General features: G+C 43.9%; 8 protein-coding genes across 9 annotated transcripts; 5 read left to right on the top strand and 3 right to left on the bottom strand.

Annotated features, from left to right (window-relative positions):
• Positions 1-7,159: 7,159 nt before the first annotated feature.
• LOC108084274 (superkiller complex protein 8) lies at positions 7,160-8,561 on the top strand. Its single transcript, XM_017180430.3, has 5 exons — positions 7,160-7,286; positions 7,344-7,638; positions 7,704-7,942; positions 7,996-8,183; positions 8,245-8,561. The coding sequence occupies exons 1-5, from the start codon at positions 7,284-7,286 to the stop codon at positions 8,516-8,518; spliced, it is 999 nt and encodes a 332-aa protein (XP_017035919.1). The 5' UTR covers positions 7,160-7,283; the 3' UTR covers positions 8,519-8,561.
• Positions 8,544-9,365, bottom strand: LOC108084276 (protein NDUFAF4 homolog). Its single transcript, XM_017180432.3, has 4 exons — positions 9,221-9,365; positions 9,063-9,154; positions 8,762-9,008; positions 8,544-8,702 (listed from the first exon to the last, which is right to left on the bottom strand). Exons 1-4 carry the CDS (start codon positions 9,363-9,365, stop codon positions 8,575-8,577), a joined length of 612 nt encoding a protein of 203 aa, XP_017035921.1. The 3' UTR covers positions 8,544-8,574.
• A 205-nt stretch (positions 9,366-9,570) lies between these two features.
• On the top strand, positions 9,571-11,152 carry mtTFB2 (mitochondrial transcription factor B2). Its single transcript, XM_017180429.3, has 4 exons — positions 9,571-10,089; positions 10,146-10,285; positions 10,346-10,662; positions 10,723-11,152. Exons 1-4 carry the CDS (start codon positions 9,609-9,611, stop codon positions 11,150-11,152), a joined length of 1,368 nt encoding a protein of 455 aa, XP_017035918.1. The 5' UTR covers positions 9,571-9,608.
• Positions 11,153-11,208: 56 nt separating this feature from the next.
• LOC108084275 (uncharacterized) lies at positions 11,209-12,966 on the bottom strand. Its single transcript, XM_017180431.3, has 3 exons — positions 12,682-12,966; positions 11,814-11,916; positions 11,209-11,739 (listed from the first exon to the last, which is right to left on the bottom strand). Exons 1-3 carry the CDS (start codon positions 12,799-12,801, stop codon positions 11,345-11,347), a joined length of 618 nt encoding a protein of 205 aa, XP_017035920.1. The 5' UTR covers positions 12,802-12,966; the 3' UTR covers positions 11,209-11,344.
• A 559-nt stretch (positions 12,967-13,525) lies between these two features.
• On the top strand, positions 13,526-15,882 carry ohgt (E3 ubiquitin ligase component cereblon). The gene is made up of 5 exons (XM_017180375.3): positions 13,526-13,682; positions 13,753-14,079; positions 14,148-14,805; positions 14,869-15,371; positions 15,437-15,882. The coding sequence occupies exons 1-5, from the start codon at positions 13,661-13,663 to the stop codon at positions 15,739-15,741; spliced, it is 1,815 nt and encodes a 604-aa protein (XP_017035864.1). The 5' UTR covers positions 13,526-13,660; the 3' UTR covers positions 15,742-15,882.
• Positions 15,883-15,888: 6 nt separating this feature from the next.
• On the bottom strand, positions 15,889-17,395 carry Fancl (E3 ubiquitin-protein ligase Fancl). 2 transcript variants are annotated; one of them, XM_017180379.3, is made up of 3 exons: positions 17,140-17,395; positions 16,086-17,021; positions 15,889-16,026 (listed from the first exon to the last, which is right to left on the bottom strand). In XM_017180379.3, the coding sequence occupies exons 1-3, from the start codon at positions 17,251-17,253 to the stop codon at positions 15,985-15,987; spliced, it is 1,092 nt and encodes a 363-aa protein (XP_017035868.1). In that variant the 5' UTR covers positions 17,254-17,395; the 3' UTR covers positions 15,889-15,984. The 2 variants fall into 2 exon arrangements, with proteins under 2 accessions (XP_017035868.1, XP_017035867.1); XM_017180378.2 differs by having other exon boundaries at positions 16,086-17,081; positions 17,140-17,392.
• A 263-nt stretch (positions 17,396-17,658) lies between these two features.
• Positions 17,659-18,886, top strand: LOC108084244 (Niemann-Pick type C-2e). Its single transcript, XM_017180381.2, has 3 exons — positions 17,659-17,816; positions 18,027-18,134; positions 18,195-18,886. The coding sequence occupies exons 1-3, from the start codon at positions 17,750-17,752 to the stop codon at positions 18,530-18,532; spliced, it is 513 nt and encodes a 170-aa protein (XP_017035870.1). The 5' UTR covers positions 17,659-17,749; the 3' UTR covers positions 18,533-18,886.
• Positions 18,887-19,099: 213 nt separating this feature from the next.
• Positions 19,100-20,224, top strand: LOC108084245 (NPC intracellular cholesterol transporter 2-like). Its single transcript, XM_017180382.2, has 3 exons — positions 19,100-19,278; positions 19,605-19,712; positions 19,780-20,224. Exons 1-3 carry the CDS (start codon positions 19,212-19,214, stop codon positions 20,115-20,117), a joined length of 513 nt encoding a protein of 170 aa, XP_017035871.1. The 5' UTR covers positions 19,100-19,211; the 3' UTR covers positions 20,118-20,224.
• Positions 20,225-21,450: the final 1,226 nt, after the last annotated feature.

The raw sequence follows: 21,450 nt of genomic DNA, 5'->3' as shown, positions 1-21,450 counted from the left end.
ATTCGCTCTTGGTTTGCCTATGGGTTTCTTGGTTTCAATTTCGTTTCGATTTCGATTCTAGACTCTCGATTCATGCCGATTTCCACCGATTCCCAGCGTCGTCGTTCGATTGTATTATTGGCCCAATAAACTTTGCCCTTTGCAAGTTGGCCCTCGGCCAACAGTAGAGAACTGTTCCTTGGGTGTCGTCGGTTTGCCAATTAAAAATGCATGAGAAGCAGCAGACTGGTCAAGATTGATAGTAGCCATGCGGGTGCAGGTGGGCCGTTATCCAGGTGGCAATGTTTGCCTTTGATCAGTGATTAATATCAGTCATTTGTACAAGTTCAAAGGAAAGGCAATTTTCCATTGATAAAATGCACCTTAAATTAGTTTTATTACCCCTTTCTTTTACTTATTTCTATAGAATTCATATTTAACTGCCTGATAAACACCTATCTAATCTGGCAAAATAAATCGCTCTGCCATGGTGAAGGCTCCTCTTGTCCAAGAGCAATTATCAGTCATTAAATATGGCACTCTTAGTCACTGACAAACGCCAATCTACACTAATACGCATATGACTTTAATATATGTATAATTATATATATTTTTTTTGAACAACTCACCTTAACAAGCAAATTCGCTGGCCGAAAACATTTGTGATGGAAAGGCGAGAAATATGATTTGTGCAGGCTTTTGGTTTTGGTTCACTGAAAGCAGAAGCAAAACAGAATTGATTAAATTTATTGATTAGCGCACAGCTAAAAAATCTCTTAACAATTAGATCATCGATTATAAATTGTGAGATGTATTTCAACATTAAAACTAACATATTTCATGATTAAAATCCATTGGTAAGACCCCATATTTTCTTCAAGTGGCTAATTCTATTAGTTGATCTCGAGCTTGGCGGCCAAAATACGTCATCTTCTGATCTCTGACGGTTGTGTATAATTAGGGAAAGTGAATCATGTGGCTAAGACTAAACTACCAGCGATACAATACTTTTTAAAAAGTGCACATACTCGATATAGATGGAAAGAAATGTATGTATTTGTAAACAAAAATTGTCGGCCACCCTTGAAAGAGGGTTTCCTAGAACATTTGTGCTATTGTTCTCGTCGTGGGCACACATCCGGCGACTGTTGAATTTCAGATTTGAAGTGCCAATGACATGAGCTCAATTTAGATTTAGATCTGTTTATATATAATGGCAAAATTCCGCCCCTCACTCACTCACGAACCGATCAAACATTGTCGCCTGTCAGCACTTTGAATATTCGCATTGAACGTTGCTTCTGTTCACTGCCATTAATTGGCCTTCGCTTTGACTCCGAGTAAAATGGCATGCAAATGCAATTTGTTTGGATGATTTCAATTGAGAAATTGAGAAATTGCATGGGGTGTTTGCATGGAGATTCAAATCAATAAATCGCGAAAAGTGTTTAGTCAATAAAAGGATTGCTAAGAAGCCATGAACCTCACTTACATTTGAAGCAGTTTATGCTGTTTTTATTATTTATATAGTAAAGCATTTCCTTGACCATAAACCATATTTGTTTAGACCCGATTACCCTGGTAATTGATAATTATACATTTTATATCGCTATTACCTTCATTGCGGTTAGACAAAAACTCAAAAAATCAATATCTTTGCACGAATAAAATATGCATATGGGAAGCCAACTTGTAAAACCACATGAAAAAGTTGTTAAAAGATTAAAAAGCTTATTTTTTCGTTCGACATGACATCATACAATATTTATCTCGGATTAGGACATGAAATTTATGGAAGTCTGACCTTAATTCTTTTCCATGGAGTTCAATTACCAGCGGATAATCCCCTGCTTTTATCCATCGCAAGGTACACTTGAGAAGTTGAAAACTTCGACTGGGAAATATAGGGCAACCCCCTATAAATTGAAATATAAACAAGCCGAGGAGGTGAGTGAGCCGTGCTAGAAGCTGTCGAAGCATAAAAACTTAATCATATTAAGAGCCAGCAAACCGGCTTTTAAAGGGTCTGATTAAACGATAGATATATGGATGGATGGATGGATGGATGAATGAAGCCACTCACCCGTTGGCTGAGTGAATAAACCAACTGGCTAAATGAGCAAAAGTTAATGCCTGACTGACTAAAAAACTGGAATACCAAGCTGAACCGGGTTAAAATCCACATAGGTAGGCGTAACAAAGGTAGCATGTTACAGTTGTCTCAACTAACAGCTCAGAGCTACAAATTGCAAATTCTTATTCAGCCGAGCAGCGAACTTTTGCAAAGGGGAAAATGCACAGCACAAGCCTGGGGGGAAAAACACAAAGCTAACGAACCCCACAGCACGTCAAAACAAAGGAGCTTACCCACTTGGATCATGGTCACGATGATGATGATGATGTCTGTCAGGTTTTAATTAATAATAAAACTCCTCCCCGGAGACTCGCGGCGAAAAAAAAGTGCAGACAACAAAAAGCGTGAAATGGAAAACGGACACTAAGCAACGCAATGGACACTCTGATGATGTATTTTTGATAAATTGTGAAAGCGCCTGGCCCAGACGACAGCTAATTGACGCCCCAAACTCCCAATCTCCCAACACCCAATTTCCCATTTCCCCGACTGTGCGGCATATGTTATTAAAGTGGCGATAAAAATGCGATTAATAATGAAGCAAAAGGCATACAAAACAACACACAAAAGCCCATCACGTGAAAGGCCAACAAACAAACGAAAAAAAAGAGAAGAAATACACAAAATGCTGCAAATGCGAAAAAAAAAGAAATCATATGAAAATGCTGAACTCCGGCCTCATAAAAGATAAACAATTTTACGCGCTCTCTTCGACTTTGAAAGCCGATAAGCGTCACTAACTAAAAATAGAGGGAAAAAGTGTAAAAGTAAGTGTAAAAGACACGCTTGTCCTTGGCCGCAACTTTATCTAATTTGGCTCATATTTTATCAGTGTCACAACAAACTGCGCCATATCAATTTCCCCTATGTATATGGGTTATTAGGGGAGAAGGGAGCGATGTTTTTAGAGGGTAAAATAGTGCTCCTCGAATTTCATGTCCTGAAGGAGAAATGTTAATGGTTTTTCAAGTGCTTCACATATGATTACAACAGGGTCTTCTTCCCTTTGCAACTGTTAACCCATTGTGGTCATAAAAATGCACTTTATGGCATTCACACCCTACAGAAAGGTCAACTGCAATTGGCTTAATGGCTACGCTTGGGGTTTAATAAAAATGGGAGTGGTTTAAGGATGACAAAGGATAGCTTTGTCAGGGTTTTTTATAGTTATTAAACCTGGTTTCCGTTTAGAAAATAATTTAAAATTCCCCCTATAGTTAAGACCAAAAAACTGACATAATTTATAAAGCATTTTGATAAAAAAAAAACCAACATATGCTAATGACCATTTCCATTGCCACCTAGACAAACACCATTAACGTCTCTCGAGAACCAACGTTCCATAAATGTGGCCCAAAGCGAAATTGCTAATGAAAATATTTCACACGAGCCTCCAACAAAAAAGGCTTCATAACAAATGTCACACTTTACACGTGCCCCCTAAAACGAGGCCTCAATTAGAGTCCAAATTAGAGGTTTCTTTGGGTTATACAGCTTAAAATACCATGCGAGCTAAAAAAGAGCAAACTTTGTTTGTTTTAAAATATAACAACGGAATAACAATTATCTTATCTCCGACTTAAAATACTTTTCGGCCAAAATTATTTATGCAGTCAGGGGCAAAATGTTTCTACTGAAAACCAAAGAGTGCTGTTCCATTGTTCATCGGCCTTTGCCAGTGCAATGTCATGACTTGACGACGCCAGCCATCGTCTCGGTGGTAGCCGTGATTGGTGTAAAGAAAATTGCCTCGACAGCAAAATGAGATCTGGAGTCAATGCTCCAATATACTGGACGGGGTTCAACGAATGGCGATTATTCCAGCGATTATTGTTATCAGAGGATGTTCGTGATTGCGACTCTCTTCATAATTTCTTTCTTGAGATTCTTCTGAGGATGGGTTCATAACTCTACAAGAGGACACCTCCTAGTCTGGTCTTTAATTTTAGATATTTCATATTTTACTCAAGAATAATAATAAAAATTCACGCCCTTCGGTAATTTCATGTAATTTGTTGCATTTCTTTGAAATAATGTCAAGGCTGGTGCATCAAATCTTTTCGACCGCTTTTCGCTGGCTCAACATAACGTTTTCCTACCCGCTTTCTGGTTTGAATCTCTTTTTTTTTTTTTTGGCAAACTTCAACGCTTGTCATTGTCGTGCTGCTGCCACGCCCCCCTGCAATTATGTCATATATAGCAGCACAGACTTGTGGCTGTGCTCCAGTTTCTCCCTGCTTTTGACTTTGTCACGCTTTTCCCAGCCAGCGATTTTCCACACTTGACTTCGCATTTCCCCCTGGTATCAGCTCCGCTTTTTTCCCACCTCAAACTAATAACTTTGTGTTTTGTCTTCCATCCATTTTCCGCGCGCATTCGTCTTGGGCTTTGGCTTTTTCCGCTACTGTCTCATTTTCTTTTTTGCGCCTGCCCTGGATTTCCATTTTGTCGCACTTGGTTTTTGCTCTTGTTTTTCTGGGCGATGCGATTGTGAAAAGCTGTGCACTAATGGCAGCTGTGAAATGCATTTATGTTTATGGTCTAGTTTTTCCATTCTTTGGGGCTTTTTTTCCTTTTTTTTTTTGTGTATTTTGTTTGAGGGCTTCTTAAGGGCAAACATTTATTCTTATTCTCCAGTCACATTAGTGCGAAGGCTAAGAGCAGCGTTAAAAAGCTGACTCGGAGCTTAGGAGTAAGGCATGCAAATGGAGTACAACAGACCAGGTGTTAACTTAGACACTCTAAAGTTTACTAGAAAGATTATGCCGTGTATACGATTTAAAGGTGATTAAGGGAGTATGTTAAAGTTCAAAACTAAATTTGTATCATTGCCTAACATCTTCAAGCTATTTCTCATTTTTATACCCTTGATTATTATATTTTAATTATATTATCATTCTATTTTAAATGTATTCTCGATCAGCATCAACAGGCGGGTTTTTCTAGCCATGTCGGAGAAAATAAAATTGCAACATTTCTTTTAAAAATAATCAAACATTTATTTTAAAAATGTACTATTTGAAATATTTTAGTATGCCGATATGTTAACATTATAAACCAAGTACAGAACTGCTTTCCAATTTAAGATTAATGTTTTTTCTTGCTTAGTTATGATAAATTTAAATTTGGTCCCCTGATTCATTTGCAAACTGAAAGGGTATACAGATTCTGGCATTAGCTTTCTTTATAGGTTATTATTTATTTTTTCAAAACTACAAATATTAATATGTCACATTCACAAATTTGTACAATCAATTTTATTTAACAAATAACAATATTATGAATCCAATCATAAATAATAAATTTATGCTTGTGTGTAAATATAGCCTGTATATATATTTTATATTAGTTATAAATTCCTATTCTTAACTAATTTTTCTTTGTATTAAAATTAGGTTTAAATGCAACTATCAAACACTTTGATTTATAAATTAATTTTTAATCTATCTATGTTTTTTTTTATAAACTTACTTCACATCGTCTACCCGAAGCAGTGCAAAATATGAATAACTGGTTTCTTTTAGCCAATCGTTCTCTTATTCAAATGAATAAAAGAAACTCTATTAATTATAACACAGCTTGGTGTGAGATTATTTACATAAAAATCAAATAAGATTACATACTTTTAGAAATAAGAAACACCCTATTATCGATCATCGGCCTAGACTCACCTTAATAATTTACAGATTCAACAGGAACTGCTTGATTTATGTGGTTATGGTTTTACGTTCGTCAGCGGTTTTTTAAGATTTCAATTTGGAAACGATTAAAATCGAAGGAAAGAAAACAAGATGAAGAATAAGAGGGGAAAGGCAATATTAGAAAGATAAAATTGCACGCGAAAACCGGTTGCCGTTTATTGTTTACACCAAATCGGAAACGAAGTTGCGCGAATACAGATGTCCATGTCCAAGGGGGAGAAATGTGGGGGGGAGTGGGGTGGGGGTACTGGAAATCGGAGTCGGTATTGGAATCAATAAAACAAACACACCACGAAGAGAACACATGGAAAGTGCAGGCGGGCGGCTGCAGTACACAGATGATTTTCCGTTATTTCGGTTAAATGCACAAATAGGCGAATCGTGACGCGTGAAGTGAGTGTAGAGTGGAATCCTGGCGCTATAAAAGTGATTCATCCATTCGCTTTTCTCGCTTCTTGCCGAGAGATATGACAAGATAAATAAATGCTGCAGCACAAGCACACAAACACACACACTGGCACACAATACACCCTGGGCAGGCACACTCGGACACCCCCGCGGACACGCACAGACGAGGCTTCACTGTGAGTATTTATTAATATATTCCAGACACGCGGATCGGATCCATATATACATATATTCGATTCATGGCGACGGCGGCGGCGACGAAAAGAAAAAAGAGAATTCAGCAGCTCTGAAAAACAGAACACACGCGTTGGTCCGTTCCTTTGTTTTTGCTTCTTTTAGGCGGCGCCTATGCACTCCCCGCATTATATAACGGCACTGGGATATCCGAGCATTGTTGCAACAAATTGCAGAGTATCACTTGGACCACCAGCACTTACACTTTCTCGCTAGTCGCTTCAATTTCGCGTCCGACTCGCTTGCTGGTTCTGTTTTTTTTAACGTCCGCCGTCCGCAGTGTTGGTAGGTGTTGATATCAAAATATCATATCGATATATTTTCTATCGTGATATCGAACTCGCGATATTTTATTGATATTTTTTGATATTTGCTCTTTGGTCACTCTGAATTCAAGTTAACAGAACTTTCTGTTAATGAGAGGCTAACATAATTTTGTCTATGGAATTTCCCGAATGAGAGTAACAGAATATTCTGTTAAAACTGAGCTCTCCAAGGGGTGGAAGAACATCGATGTTGGCATTGATGTTATCAAAACATCGATATTTTTTATTTTATTCATTTTTATTTATATTTCAAAGCAATTAACAGAATGTTCTGTTAAACGAGAGCCTAACAGCTCGTTAACAGAATTAAAGTAACAGGCTGTTAACATCAACGAAAAGTCTGGCAAGGCTGGTAGCTCGTGTGGCAGCGTTGCCAGACTTTTCGGTCACAGCGACCAAAAGTACCAGATCTGGGTTTTTGGGATTTTTTAGGGTAAAAGCTAAATCTTCATTTGGCAACACTGCTTTCCGCATAAATATTTTTCCGGCTTTTCTTTTGGAATGGTTTGTTATTTCTTTTATTTGCTTCGAATTTCCTTCATTTCCCGCCGAATATCTTAGTTCTCGCTGCTGCACTCGGAAGAAAATGCGCACGACAATGCGCTGTGGACCTGCACCTGGGGCCGCGACACCGCCGATCCCCATCCGGACGATGCCACCACGGAGCCGGAAGAGGAGAACCCCTTCGATTTCGACAAAAAGGAGGCACGTCCCAAGGATTTTATAGTTACAGGTGGCCTGGACGATTTGGTAAAGGTGTGGGATGTGCAGGAGGACAACACACTGAAACTGCGCCACAAGCTAAGGGGGCACGCTCTGGGAGTTGTCTCGGTGGCCATAAGTTCGGATGGACAGAGTAAGCAGGAGAAAATTAACGTTGCACATCGAACTCCTTACTCATCCAACTTGTCCTGCTTTTAGCCATTGCCAGCAGTTCCCTGGACTCCAGCTTGTGCTTGTGGGATGCCCGGACGGGCGACAAGAAACACCTGCTCACATTCGGACCCGTTGATCTCTGGACGGTGGGCTTTTCGCCCTGCAACAAGTACGTGATATCCGGATTAAATGACGGCAAAATCTCCATGTACAGCGTGGAAACGGGGAAGGCGGAACAGACGCTGGACGCCCAGAATGGCAAATACACGTTGAGCATTGCCTATGTGAGTCCATAATAAACCTTGAATTCTTGCTCTAACTTTGTTCAATTTTCCAGAGTCCGGATGGCAAGTACATAGCTAGCGGAGCTATTGATGGCATCATCACCATCTTTGATGTGGCGGCGGGCAAGGTGGCACAAACTCTGGAGGGACATGCAATGCCCGTTCGCAGTCTGTGCTTCTCGCCCAACTCCCAAATGCTTTTAACTGGATCCGATGATGGTCACATGAAGCTGTATGATGTGTAAGTGGTTTAACCCCAAGGTAAATGCGACTTTGGATAACCTTTGGCTCGATTTTGGCAGGGCCCACTCGGATGTGGTGGGCACTCTTTCCGGTCACGCCTCCTGGGTGCTGTGCGTGTCCTTCTCTGAGGACGGCAAGCACTTTGCCAGCTCCTCCAGCGATCGCAGTGTCAAGGTGTGGGACACCTCGGAGCGCAAATGCCTGCACACGTTCACTGAGCACTCGGACCAGGTGTGGGGCGTGCGCTACAGTCCCGGCAACGACAAGGTGGTCTCCGCCTCCGAGGACAAGTCCCTGAATATCTACTACTGCCCGCCCAACGCGATTGTGTGATTCGAGTGTTCCGTACAATAAAGCGTAGGATAAGAACAATAAACGAATGGATTTATTTACGGATTACTCTCAGGGTCTGACTTGACGCGCAGGAGCGGTGTCTTGGCCTGTGTCAGCATCGTATCCTGGTACTTGTGATCGGGTATGTACATATTGAACGTTTTAAAATAGTGCAGGATGTTCTCTGGAAGACGAGCGGTTATCGAGCGATCACTAAGCATTCCTGATTTTGTGATAACTCACCCACATGCGGCTCTTTGAGCTTGTATTCATTGGCTATCTTCTTGGCCGGCCAGTTCTCCGGATCCAGCTGGTGGTCGTTGATGAACTTGAGGGCCTGGCGCAACGTGCAATGTCCGCTACTAATCCTCGTGGGCTCCAGGTAGCCATACTCGAAGTCTTCCGGGGTTTTGCGCTCCAAGGGCAGAGGTCGCTTGTCCGGCTGCTCCGACGCCGCCTCCGCCGCCTGGCGCTCCTGGACGCGCTTTATCTAAGAGAGAAATATCAGTTCCTGGAAACGTCGCTACTTTTAGTAGAAACCCACAAATCGATCCTGCGACGTTACATAAACATCTTTCAATCGGCTGTCCAAGCTGGCGTCCTTCCTGTTCAGCGTGTCCACGAACTTGGGATCCACTGTGAAGCGAAAAGCAAAAGCTTTAATATCGTCCTGAGATTTAATTTAAACCCAAAAAGACTCACATTCCAAGGTGCGCTCCATGTCCCTCAAGTTGGACTCGAATTTGGGCGCCGGTGTGGGTTTCTCGCGCTCTAGGACGCGGTGGGCACGATTCTCCGCATTGAAACGGTTGGCCCGGCGGGCCACCATTGAAACCACCTGTCCCATTTCTGTATAATGTGTTTTTTAATTTATGTTAGGCGAAAATCTCATCGAATCGTTGGAAAATAAAATAATTGCTGGGTAAACATAACCCAAAACAAAGAGTGTTGGATAGCGAGCAAAGTCAGCGACAGCTGTGATTCGAACAACTGAGCCGGCTAGTGTTGCAAAACACCCGCGCACCGGTTGCTTGTAAACAAACGAAAATTGCATTTTTTGTCTAGAAGTTTTATTGAGAAACCTCACAGCATGCTGCCATTGCGACGCAGCTGGAGCCTGGCCAGGTTCAACTACAGCACCAAGGCCAGGAAGGAGCTGGTGGCCCGCTACAGCGCCGAGTTCCCGGCGAAACTCATCAGCCGGAAGCATAAAGCGCCCGCCCACATGTATGTGGCGAATGCGGAGGCTGCCAATAGGATTGGGCAGTACTTGGAGCCGCATTTGCAGGGCTCCGGCTGCGACACTGTCATGGAACTGAATCCCGGAGCGGGTCACTTTACCCGGCACCTGCTGGGCAGGGAATCCCAGTTCCGGCGGATTTTGCTGCTGGAAAGCATGGATCACTTTATGCCCCGTCTGCAGGAGCTCCATGCTTTGTATCCCGAGCGGGTAAAGGTGCGCCAGGGCGACTTTGTCAACCTGTGGAAGCTGGTTTACATGGACAAGATGGATGGCGGTACCAGGGTGTCGGATCTCCTCAACGATGTTCCTCAACGTGCCTTTAATGATGGTAAAGATTTAATAATATCTTGAAGGTACATATTTCGAACCTTATTTTGCCACCAGATATCAACATGCTGGTCTTTGGCGCCGTGGGCTCCTATCACTTCTTCAAGCACCTGATCAACTCGCTCATCTTCCAGACCAGCCTTTTCAATCTGGGACGCTGCGAGATGATTCTCGCCATGCCGCCGCCCATCTACATAGTAAACATAACGCAACGAACCTCTTTTTAAAACAGCTTTAATGATTCATTTCCCCCACAGCACCTGACCTGCACCAACGAGATTGGCTACCTCATCTACCGCTCCACCAGCGTGCTGTTTCAGATTCTGTTTGAACACCAGTTCATTGCCAAGGTGCCACGCGAGGATTTCCTACCCATGCAGACCGACTATAACCCCAGAAAGGGCAGCAAGCTTGTCAAGGTGCGGTCCATCAATCCGGAGTATCTGTACCTGGTGAAGTTTGTACCACGCCGCAATCTCCATGAGCTGTGTCCGGTTCAGGATCTACCCGCCCTCTGGTTCTTTATCAAGCAGAATTTCGTGAGCCGTCGCAATCGCATAATCCCTAATTTAGAGTAGGTATAAACAAGCATCCTTTATAGCATATAATTAATTCAAACGTATAATTCCTTCAGGAAGTGGGTGCCCGGCTGTGGACCGCGCCTCATCATCAATCCAAAGGCCCCTAAACCCGTAAAGCCCACCTATCCGGACGAGTGGCCCCAGAAGCTGCCGCAGTACTCCAGCCAGAGCACCTCGATGAGCCTGAAGAACTACTATCCGGCCATCAATATTTACACCCAGTTTGGCGATCTGCTGCCCAGCCAAATGCTGACCCTGTTCAGCCAGTTCCGACAGTGGCCAGAGTATGGCGAGAGCTCGTTCCTGGCCTCGCTGGAGAATGCACTGCTCAAGCTGGAGACTGCCAACGATGAACAGAACTTGGAGGACGGCGTCACGTTGCCCGAGGAGGATGACGTCGATGCAGACGAGCTGCTTGAAGAGGAAAACCCTGAAGTTCCCGCCTCTACCAAAGCCAAGAGCCGGAGTAAATCCAGCTCCTAGTTATAACAATTATCGTTGCTTAGGACAAGTGGGAAGACTTCTCTTCGCTTGTAAAATTTGTTTAGGAAAGTTTTTTTTTATTAAATCGAAGAAAAACTTTAAACTATTTGTTAGTTTTTGAAAATCTCCACTGGGTTATACAGCACCAAAACGGAACACAATTAATAGATAAGGCACAGATGAGTTGACCTTCTAGACGCACTTTCCCTGGACCGAGAGGCGACTGCCGCGGCCGCACTTCTCGGCCAGATCAATGTGGTATTCTGGGGGAGCCGCCTGCTCCTCTGGCTCCGCGATGCGCGTATCCAGTTGCACCGACAGCTTGACACAGTCCACCATCAGGGTGGTGGGATTCACGCCAAGCACAAAGGTGGCCTCCTTGTAGGGACAGGGATTCTCCTCGTGCTTGGTGTTGCCGAACTGGTAGCAGCTGTTGCGGACCATAAAGTGTCCATCGCGACCGCACGGATTGCGCACGCACTCCGGTATAATCCGCTCCTTGTAGAGCACCAAGATCTGGCCAGTCTCACAGGGACCCTGCCGATAGGCTGGATAGCAGGCATCGGTCTCTGGGTAATACAGCGTGGCTGTCAACGGGGGAAGTACCATGATTATTATGTCATCGCCGCGGTAGCTCCATTACGACTGCTCTCTCTCTTACCTGGCGCACAGTCACAGACCCAGTCATTCTGCTGCTGCTGGTCGCCGGGATAAAGCAGCTGGTACTTGGGGCATCGGGCTGGGGAGTAAAGCGGCTTACGACCCTGGGAGGCGAGTAAAAAATTTTTAAAACTGATTTATTATCTTGTGCTAAGCGTGCGTCACTACTCTTTCGAGGAGTACTTGGACTTTGTATACAGTTTTTGGCCATTTTTGTAAACAACTTTTCGAACTGAGAATTTTGTTTTACATATTTCTACCAATAAATTAGCCTTAGTTCAACAAAATAAAGATAATAATATAATACGGATACTTTATATATTTTTAAAGGCAATCTTCAGTTTATTGGGCATAAACATACTTAAAATTATAAATAAGAAAATACCTCAAGGAATTAACTTTATTCATTCTCCTGTCGTTATTTCCAATCCTATTTATTTATTTCAAATATTCTATATCATTTTCTTAAATTATTTGGGAATTTTTCATCAGAACTTTCATTTTTATATTCCATTTCTAGCAGTGTAAAGAATTGTAACACGAATTTCTTTATAATTGCAAGTTCCCTTATTATTAATTTAAATGGAAGCCAATCAGATTTAAGTGGAAGTTAAAATACCTTTTAAGGAAAACTGGATTGGTTTGGGAAAGTTCGCATTACTGTGTAATTATTTCAGATTCACTTTCACTAAAAAGGGCAGGGAGATGTGTTCCAAGATAAATAAAATAAGCTCTAAAGAGGGAAATAACTTTTTGTAAGAATATAATTCGGGTACATCTAGATTTTGGAAAGGGCATACCCAGCTGGCTTTCCTCTCTTTGGATTTCCTTATCACACACAGCCTAAAGCTCGGTTTGGAGCAGCTTACCGCAAGGTTGGCCTTCTTCTTATCAATGTCTTGGTCCTCCACAAAGGCGATTTGGGCGCGTGCCACTTTCCCAACGAGTGCGAGGAGGGCGAAGATGAGCAGCAGGCGGAGATTGATCATCGTCTACTCTTTCTCTTTCTGTTGTGATTAACGGGTATGCAAAATCGGCGCGATACTGACGTCTTTACAAGATAACACAAACACAAAACAAGACTTCACTTGGACGTTTTCTGAGCTTCCAACATCGGCGGAGAACAGCTCCAGACTATGCGAATCCGCTCTCATTGGATTCCGATCAGAGTCTCTATAAAGCTAGTGTTGCAAAGTCAACAAAGATCGAAGCTTAATCAAAGCTTATGTATGTATGTGTGTCTGATTGGAAAATTCAATTTAAATTAAATTAACTGAACTGCACTGAAAGTGATTTAGTTTAGGAAAAAGAAAACATATTTTCGTGTTATTACATTTTCATCGACTATCTTATTTTCAGAGGCATTTTCTGATTGACATTAGATATAACATTTTTAATATTAATATATTATTCTATTTACTAAAATAACAAAATATTATCCCATTTTATTTAAGTTTTTGTTAAGATATTTTATTCTTATCTATTTGTAAATCAATAGCTTTTTATTGATTAAATAAATTATTTGTTAAACAAAATCTCTTCATGAGTCTTAATTGCAGACTCCGTAAGAGCTCTATATTTGTTTAAATTAAGAGATAAACACTGAAATTATTAAAAGTTCAAATTACAGGTTACAGGTTGCCGGACAGCAGAAGGAAAACCATAACCCAACCCACGACGTTGCCATACCGATTGCACATCGTAACTTTTCAACACTGGACGCTCTGTCTATCGATGAGCCCCCATCACCTTTCGATATTTTCCTTTGTCAAAAAAAAAAAGTAAATAAAAAAGTAAATAAAAGAATTTTATTTCCCAGCGAAACAAATCAAAATCACCTTACAACAAATGGACGACGAGGAGACAGCAGGTGAGTCCGGAGTCTGTAAACTTCATCAATTATGCACCTGCTAACCTGTGTACGACGTTTAATTGCGCAGAAATTAATTCGGGTCACGGTACGACAGACGCAGCGGGGGCCCAAGGCTATGCCAATGGTGGGCCAGGGGGGATGGGGGAGCCGAGAACGCAGCCTCCCGAGGATGCGCATGAAGTCGAGCAGATACAGCTGCAGCTGCAGCCCCAGCAACAGGAGGAACCACAGGAAACTGGGAACAGTGCAATAGATCCCCTGCAGGCAGCAGAGGAAGATGAGGTTTTCGCAGATCCAGAGGCGGAGCGGGTCAATCAGAACGACACCCAGGATGTGGGTACCGACACTCCCGATGCGAGTAGCGACATGTCCTTGGAGAGCCGCGGCAGCGAAGGTGAGTTGAACTATTTGGATTCCTGTCCGAGGTGGACACTTAACTCTTGAACCACTTTCCCCCCACAGATGATTCCGATTTAGAGGCCCTGCCCCGCTGGATGATTCCTCCAAACCGCCACCTGTCTGCTGTGGAGCAAATGGTGGCGCAGGCCCGCAACCGGGATGGAGGAATAGCTGCCCTGCTTAACCGGGACAATTTCCTGCAGCGAGTGCGGAGCATGGTCTTCAGCCAGGAGCGGCGTCGCAGTCGCACTAGCGACGAGACCAGCCAAGAGGAAGCCGAACCCTCGAACCCAGCCCTGCCACCACCGCCAGCACCGGCACAGCCAGACATCGACATGGAGGAGGGTGTGCACTTCGACACCAATTTGCCGGCGGAGCACTCGTACTTTGGCACGCACCTGAGCCGCGTGCCAGGCGTGGACTACCTGGAGGTGGGCAGCACCCATCACATGCTCATCTTCCTGCACCAGCACATCCTCTTTCCCGGCGAGGTTCTGCCCTTCATGATCGACGGCAGCATGTTCGATGACGACATGCCTGGCCTGGATGGCCTGATCTTTGGCGTGGGCTTCCCGCTGATGCAGCCGCCGGAGAACAACCCGCACAAGTTGTACGGTGTCACGTGCCAGATCTACGAGCGGGGTGAGAGCGACCGAGAGTTGGTGTTCTACAAGTCTCGCGCTCTGCAGCGCATCGTCATCAACTGCGACGATATCCAGGGGTGAGTGTTGGGAGTTTCTCCACCTGAAATCCTTTTGACAATCTCCAAATGTCCATTCCTTAGACCGCCGCACTACATAGCCCGCAATCCGACGACCAAGTGCTTCAGCAAAGTCAAGGTTCTGCCCGAGTACTTCCTGCCCGAGCCCCTGCAAACCGTGGATATGGGCTCAATGGCCCGGTTTAGGGATATTTCCTCGATGCGGGACCAGTACCGCCGGTTCCAGTTGGCCAGTACTCCCTGGCCGGCGGATGCCTGCCAGGAGTATGCCTTCGACGACATCGTGGAGCGGGCACGCAAGAAGCTGGAAATTCACAAGATCAACACCATGCCAAAATGCCCCATCCAGCTCTCGTTCTGGCTGGTGCGCAATCTCCACCTGAACGAGAAGATGATGCGACTGACCTTCCTCACAGACTCGGTGAACACTCGCCTCCAGTTGATCGGGAGCACGCTGAAGGAGGAGTCCTTCTTCTACTGCCGCTATTGCAACAGCAGCCTGGCCCATTGCTCGGATCTATTTGCCATGTCCAAGCACGGGGTGCAGACGCAATACTGCAATCCAGGTGAGAGTTACTCCCATTCCTATTCCTCTTATATCGATGCTAATTTCTGTACATATTCCTTAAAGAGGGCTACATCCATGAGACAAACACCGTTTACCGTGTGAAACACCATGCCATAGGCTACAGCGGCGAGCCATCCACCAAATTCAGCTGGTTCCCGGGCTACCAGTGGCACAGCATCCTGTGCAAGTTCTGTGCCCAACACGTCGGCTGGGAGTTCAAGGCGGTGCAGCCCAATCTCACTCCCAAGGTGTTCTTCGGCCTGGCCGGTTCCAGCGTTCGGATTGGAGGTGCCAGCGAGAACACGGTCAACGGCAGCTCCTTTGTGGTAAGGAACATGCTGCGCCTGATCTCCAACGAGATGGAATGAGGCTGGCGCCTGCTGAAGCGATGCTTCTGCTGCTCCTGCTGCCGTTGTACGGATGACATTGCTTAAATCGCTGTGGGAAAGATTGATCTACACATATGGACGCGTATATGTTCTTTAGTTAAATAAATTATAACTAGTTGATATTTAAGATAATTTGAAACTAAAACTAAAGCTTTTCTCTAAGTTACACTGGAAAAAGGTTTTTTAAATTAATTTCAAAGAAATACTGAGCGGGATCTTGGCCTATAAGTCATCCAAAAGGGCCACAAAGGAGGTGGAGAGTTTCTGCAACACGGAAAACAAGGAATATAGAAGGCAAACCAAATATTATGTCCAACACTTACCGCCTTGCAGAAGGGGCACAAACCAAAGGAGACCTCCAGGAAGGTCTTGCCCTCCATCAGGGTCTGGAACCACTCCTTCAAGCAGGCGGCATGGCAGTTGAGCACACACTTGGTGTTGTCGCAGGAAACGAGGGGCACTTCTCCGCCGTCCAGGCGGTATTCAAAGCAGATATTGCAGCGCTTATCCTCGTCATCCTGCTCCTTCTGTTTGGGATCATCGGTCCACTCCGGCATGGGAAAGTAGCACAGATCGAAGATGCGGAGCAGGTTCTTGTGCATGTCCAGTTCGGGGTCCCAGTTCCCTAGGCCGTCGCTCAGCACGTGCCGCAGACGAGCCACCTCCTCCGTTGGCCCAATGATCTTCAGAGCCATGGAGGCAATGCAGGCGAAGGGGTCAACGATGGTCACCTTGAGGAAGACGCGTTCCTTGAGCGGGAACACCCGCGAATTGTGCTTGGTGGTAACGGGAGATGGCTGCAGCACATGGCACAGCTCGTCAATGTCCATGAAGTTGTCGTAAAAGGGACGCAGCTCCTCCAGCAACTTGCGGAAGAGTATGAGTACCTCCTCCAAAGACCTCGCACTCTTGACCATCATTTCAGCCAAAGGAACGCAGTCGGGCAGGCTGTGCTGCAGCAGTCGCAGAGAGGGCACCTCCAGTTCCAAATAATGCTGTTCGTAGTCGACAAACTCGCAGAAACGAATCCGGGAACAGGCATCGTTGGTCTGCAGACGGTACTCCTTGGGCTTGTTTAGCGCCAGGATGTCGGCGTATATGTTTCCCTCCTCCCGGGCATCCTTAATGCAGGATATGGCTTCTTTGATGGGCAGAATCTCTTCTAGATTTCCCAGCAAGTCCTCCAGCAGCCAGTCATCCTGAACCTTCAGGTTATCAGCTGTATAAAGCTTGTATTCCAAGTGTTCCTGAACGTACAGCTGGAAGCCATGGAGTGAGGGATAATGGGGTACATAAAGCTTCAAGCGACGCCAGTTTCCCTGGATTAATATAAAACATATTAATCTTGGCGGGAACTTTGGGTGTAATGAAACTTACTTGACTGCAGAGAACTCCACGAATAATGCAAGCACCGTTAGACTGTTGCTCCGCCAGCAGGCCAGGATGCTTGGCTGCCAGGAATAGTTCCAAATCCCTTTCCCCACTGTCCATAATCTTGTATTTTATGCAAAAAGAAAACTATTTAGGTCTACGTTTGTTTACCTTTTTGAAACACCCCGTAAGAGATGGCGATTCAATAAGTAACCCGATTGTTTAGCTAATCGATTACTTTATCGACAATCGGTGGGTAATTCAAATGTGATTGAGATTCTATTTACGCCAAATTTACGAATTGTAAACAAATAGAGTGATAATCCCCCCTCCAGCTCACCTGCCGTAAGGAAAGAGAAACGGCAAGTCTTCGATTCCGCTGGCTTATCAGACAGATTTATGTGTTTTTTTGATAGTAATTCGTCAGAGTGTAACACCTGCCACTTTCAAGAAACACCTGGTGGCAGACCAGCTATCAATAGGCGCTGATCACCCGCTATATAAGGTCGGACGTCGGCCGAAATAATTTCATTCTCATCAGCAGCGTGAGTGCGAAGACATTGTAGTTTTACTCCAACCAAAGATAACAGTAGGCGGAAGTTCCACACTACCGAAAATGTTGCGTGTTCTCTTAGTTCTTTCCTTGGTTTTGGCCACAGTCAGGGCCACCACTGTGAAGCAGTGTAAGTCCTTTTTGTTTTGTAATTAGACCTTAAATTGGTTTTCATTTATTCAAAGTAATTATTTAAGTTTTCATTTCATTCATTAATCACAATCTCTTTGAAGTTCTTTTGTAACTCTTGAAAAGTCTCCAAAAGTATTTCTTAGTCACCTTTACCTAGTCTACTTTTGAGCTCACCTGTTGCACTGCTTGTTTTTTTTTTCCTTTTCAGGCAAGGACAAGCCGTTTCCCCTATCCGTGAATATTCAGGACTGCGATGAGCCGCCATGCATTGTCTACAAGGGCACAGTTGCGGTGATGGAGGTCCACTTCCTGGGCAGTAAGTTGGAGCCGCTCCTCCTAAACACACATCATTTATCCTTTAATTGTTTTCCGGCAGATAACAACAACATCAAGAGCATCACGGCCACCACAACTGCCAAGGTCCTGGGCATGAATCTGCCGTACGACCTGCCCGAGGAAGTCTCCGATGTGTGCCGCAATCTCCTGTACGGCGCCATGTGTCCCATCGACAAGGACGAGGATGTGACATACCAGTTCAACTTCTACGTGGAGCCTGCGTTCCCCGAGATCACGGCGGATGTCACTGTCACCCTAAACGACGAGGATGGTGAACCGATTACCTGTTTCATGGTCAGCTGCAAGCTCCGGAAGGGAGCAACTGCGACGCAACGAGACGAGTACTTGCTGGACTGGACGAACCCCCATTCCGAGTAGCGGCCACGACGATGCACTCTACACCAGCCGAAAACATCACAAAATTACAATCCTTGTTGACCAATAATCTTCACATTTTTGCAAACAAAAACTGACTTTCCGTTAGTTTATCTTTTTTAAAAAGCATGTTAGAGATGAGAGGTAATCGATTCAAACTAATCGATAACCTTTTCGTTAATCGGCGGGTAGTTTAATTTCTTTGTTTATACTTCATAAGTCAGTTTAAGAAGCTATTTTTAGGCAAATCAGAAGGATTTTCCTGTGTTTCTTGGTTATAAATGCAACATTGTTAATCCACTGCAAGGAAGAAATGCCATAATAACATTGATTTTGCCGGCTTATCAGGCAAATTTACGTTATTTACTGTTTCGATTCCGGCGATTCCACTGTTTGCTTTTCGTCAGAGCGCAAGCACCTGCAGGCCGCACTGTTTTCATATTTGTAACACCTGCGTGGCGGCCGCGGCGGTATCAATAGCCCCCGCCACCTGATAAGCCGCTCTCCCGAGCCACTGGTCATTGCACGGACGGACGGACTCCAGCTATTTAAGGTTCTGCGCCGGCCACAGTGACTCCATTCCCCATTCACGGCTATCAGCTGCGTGCGCGCGTACCGAAGACATTGTAGTTTTGTTCTTTACTGGCCAGAGATTACAGGAGGAGCTTCCTCGACAACGAAAATGCTGCGAATTGTCTCAGTTTTGGCCTTGATTTTGGCCACTGTCAGTGCCACCAATGTAAAACAGTGTAAGTACGTTGCTTGGAGCTTTCAGTTATGTAGCTAGGATACCGACTTATGGATTTTAAATAGAACAGGGATTCAAGGTCGCAAAGTAATCCTTGGCCTGGTGGTGATTCATTTGTTAATCCCACAATCTCTGAGAATTTCTCTTGGAACTATTGCCAAAAATACTTTGGTGTGGAAAATAAAAGTCCTCAAGAGTATCTCTCGGCCGGTTGATAATAGGGCTTATCAGCGAGCGCCGGCTGGCTAATCTTGGCCTGCTTTTCCCGCAATTTCCTAGCCTACTTCTCGGCTCACCTGTTGCACTGCTTGACTTTCTTTTTTACAGGCAAGGACAAACCGTTTCCACTGGCCGTGCGAGTCGCGGACTGCGAGGAGCCGCCATGCGTGGTATACAAGGGCACATATGCGATAATGGAGGTCCACTTTCTGGGCAGTAAGTTGAAGCAGCTCATCCTAAATCCTTAAGCCATATCCTTTATCCTTTAATTGTTTTCCGGCAGATAACAACAACATCAAGAGCATCACTACCACTACAACAGCCAGGGTCCTGGGCATGAATCTGCCGTATGACCTGCCCGAGGAAGTGTCCGATGTGTGCCGCAATCTCCTCTACGGCGCCATGTGCCCCATCGACAAGGACGAGGACGTGACATACCAGTTCAACTTTTACGTGGAACCCGTGTTCCCCGAGATCACGGCGGATGTTACTGTCACGCTGAACGATGTCAACGGCGAACCGATCACCTGCTTCGTGGTCAGCTGCAAAATTCGGAAGGGAGCAACTGCGACGCAACGAGACGAGTACTTGTTGGACTGGACGAACCCCCACTCCGAGTAGCGGCCACGACGATGCGCTCTAGTCCAGCCACCGGGGCCAACTGACTTACTGAATATTATCACCATTATTCTTCGACGAGCAATAAACTCAGAACTCAGCAGCCGATAGCCGAAGCGTTTGTTTACCTTGGTGACCTACGTCATGGATTCCAGTGTACCCGGGGGCAGCAGCAGTCGCCGGATTATCACATTCACGGGCCACAGATTAGATGGTTGAACGGTCCGCGATTATTTATATATAGAGTCATCAATGACGTTGCTGTTTGCACCGAAAATCCAGTAATATATTTCCACTGATTCAGTGGCCGAGGCAGCACAATTGCCAATAAAATCGTATCGATAAATATTTATTGACTGCCAGCTTTAAATCGCGTTGACCATATGGTCAAAAGTTGGGCTACCCGTCCTGATAAGGAGGTAACCATTTGGCTAAGTACAATTCTACACTCGGCGGAATTATGAGCACTTTCTGGTAAAGATGATGGGATAAAAATAGTTTCAAGCTATTAGACGTAACGATTAGTGTGGTTTCTAAGAACCTTATCTTTGGCTGCCAAAAAAAAAAGGAATTAGCAAGGTACACACGGATACTTTATTTTAGTTTACTTAATTTAGTGGTGTAAAAAAAATAAATATATTTTAAAATAAAATTGGGTAATGTCAACTATACATTTATAACCAAGGAAATATTTTATTTGTTTACAAACTTTGCTTAATTAGGAGTGATTATTTTAACATTGTACGTATATAGAGCTAATATTATTTTAATTTAAAATATATATATATATATATTCTAGATTAAAAAAAAAATCACCAAAAAGTAAGCTGGAATTATTATTTTGTATTTGTATATTTCAGGCATGGAATGCTAGCAAGACATTTTAATTAAAAGTGATTGGATTAATGAGTTTTAAACTGTTTTCACTGTTAGTGACTTTGGATTTCCATGATGACAGCAATTTATCATCGAATACCAACTGAAGCCTTTCTCTAAATACAAAATATATTAAAAAAAAATATATTTATTTATTTATCAAAGTTTTAGTTGACTTTGTTAAGTATTTCTTTTTTAAAATGGCAAGTTAATTGAATTAAAATTGTTACTTTCTTTTTCTTTTCTTTTTTTGTTTAATATTATAAAGCCTTTTTCTATTTATGTAAAAATTTCTACTAATTTTAAAGAATATTTATTTACCACCGACTTTATAGTTGGCTTTTTTAAGTATTTATTTTACAGCAACTACTGGCATCTACTCCCTTGTTTTTGTTAAATATCACAAGGCAAATTGAGTGAGTGAGGTCTATTCAAAAGGCCCTAATTACAGTTTAAATAA

This window comes from Drosophila kikkawai, chromosome 3R (assembly GCF_030179895.1).
Source record: "Drosophila kikkawai strain 14028-0561.14 chromosome 3R, DkikHiC1v2, whole genome shotgun sequence".
Taxonomy (NCBI): Eukaryota; Metazoa; Arthropoda; class Insecta; order Diptera; family Drosophilidae; genus Drosophila; species Drosophila kikkawai.
Note: the sequence above shows the minus strand (reverse complement) of the source record. Positions and strands in the feature narration are given on the sequence as shown.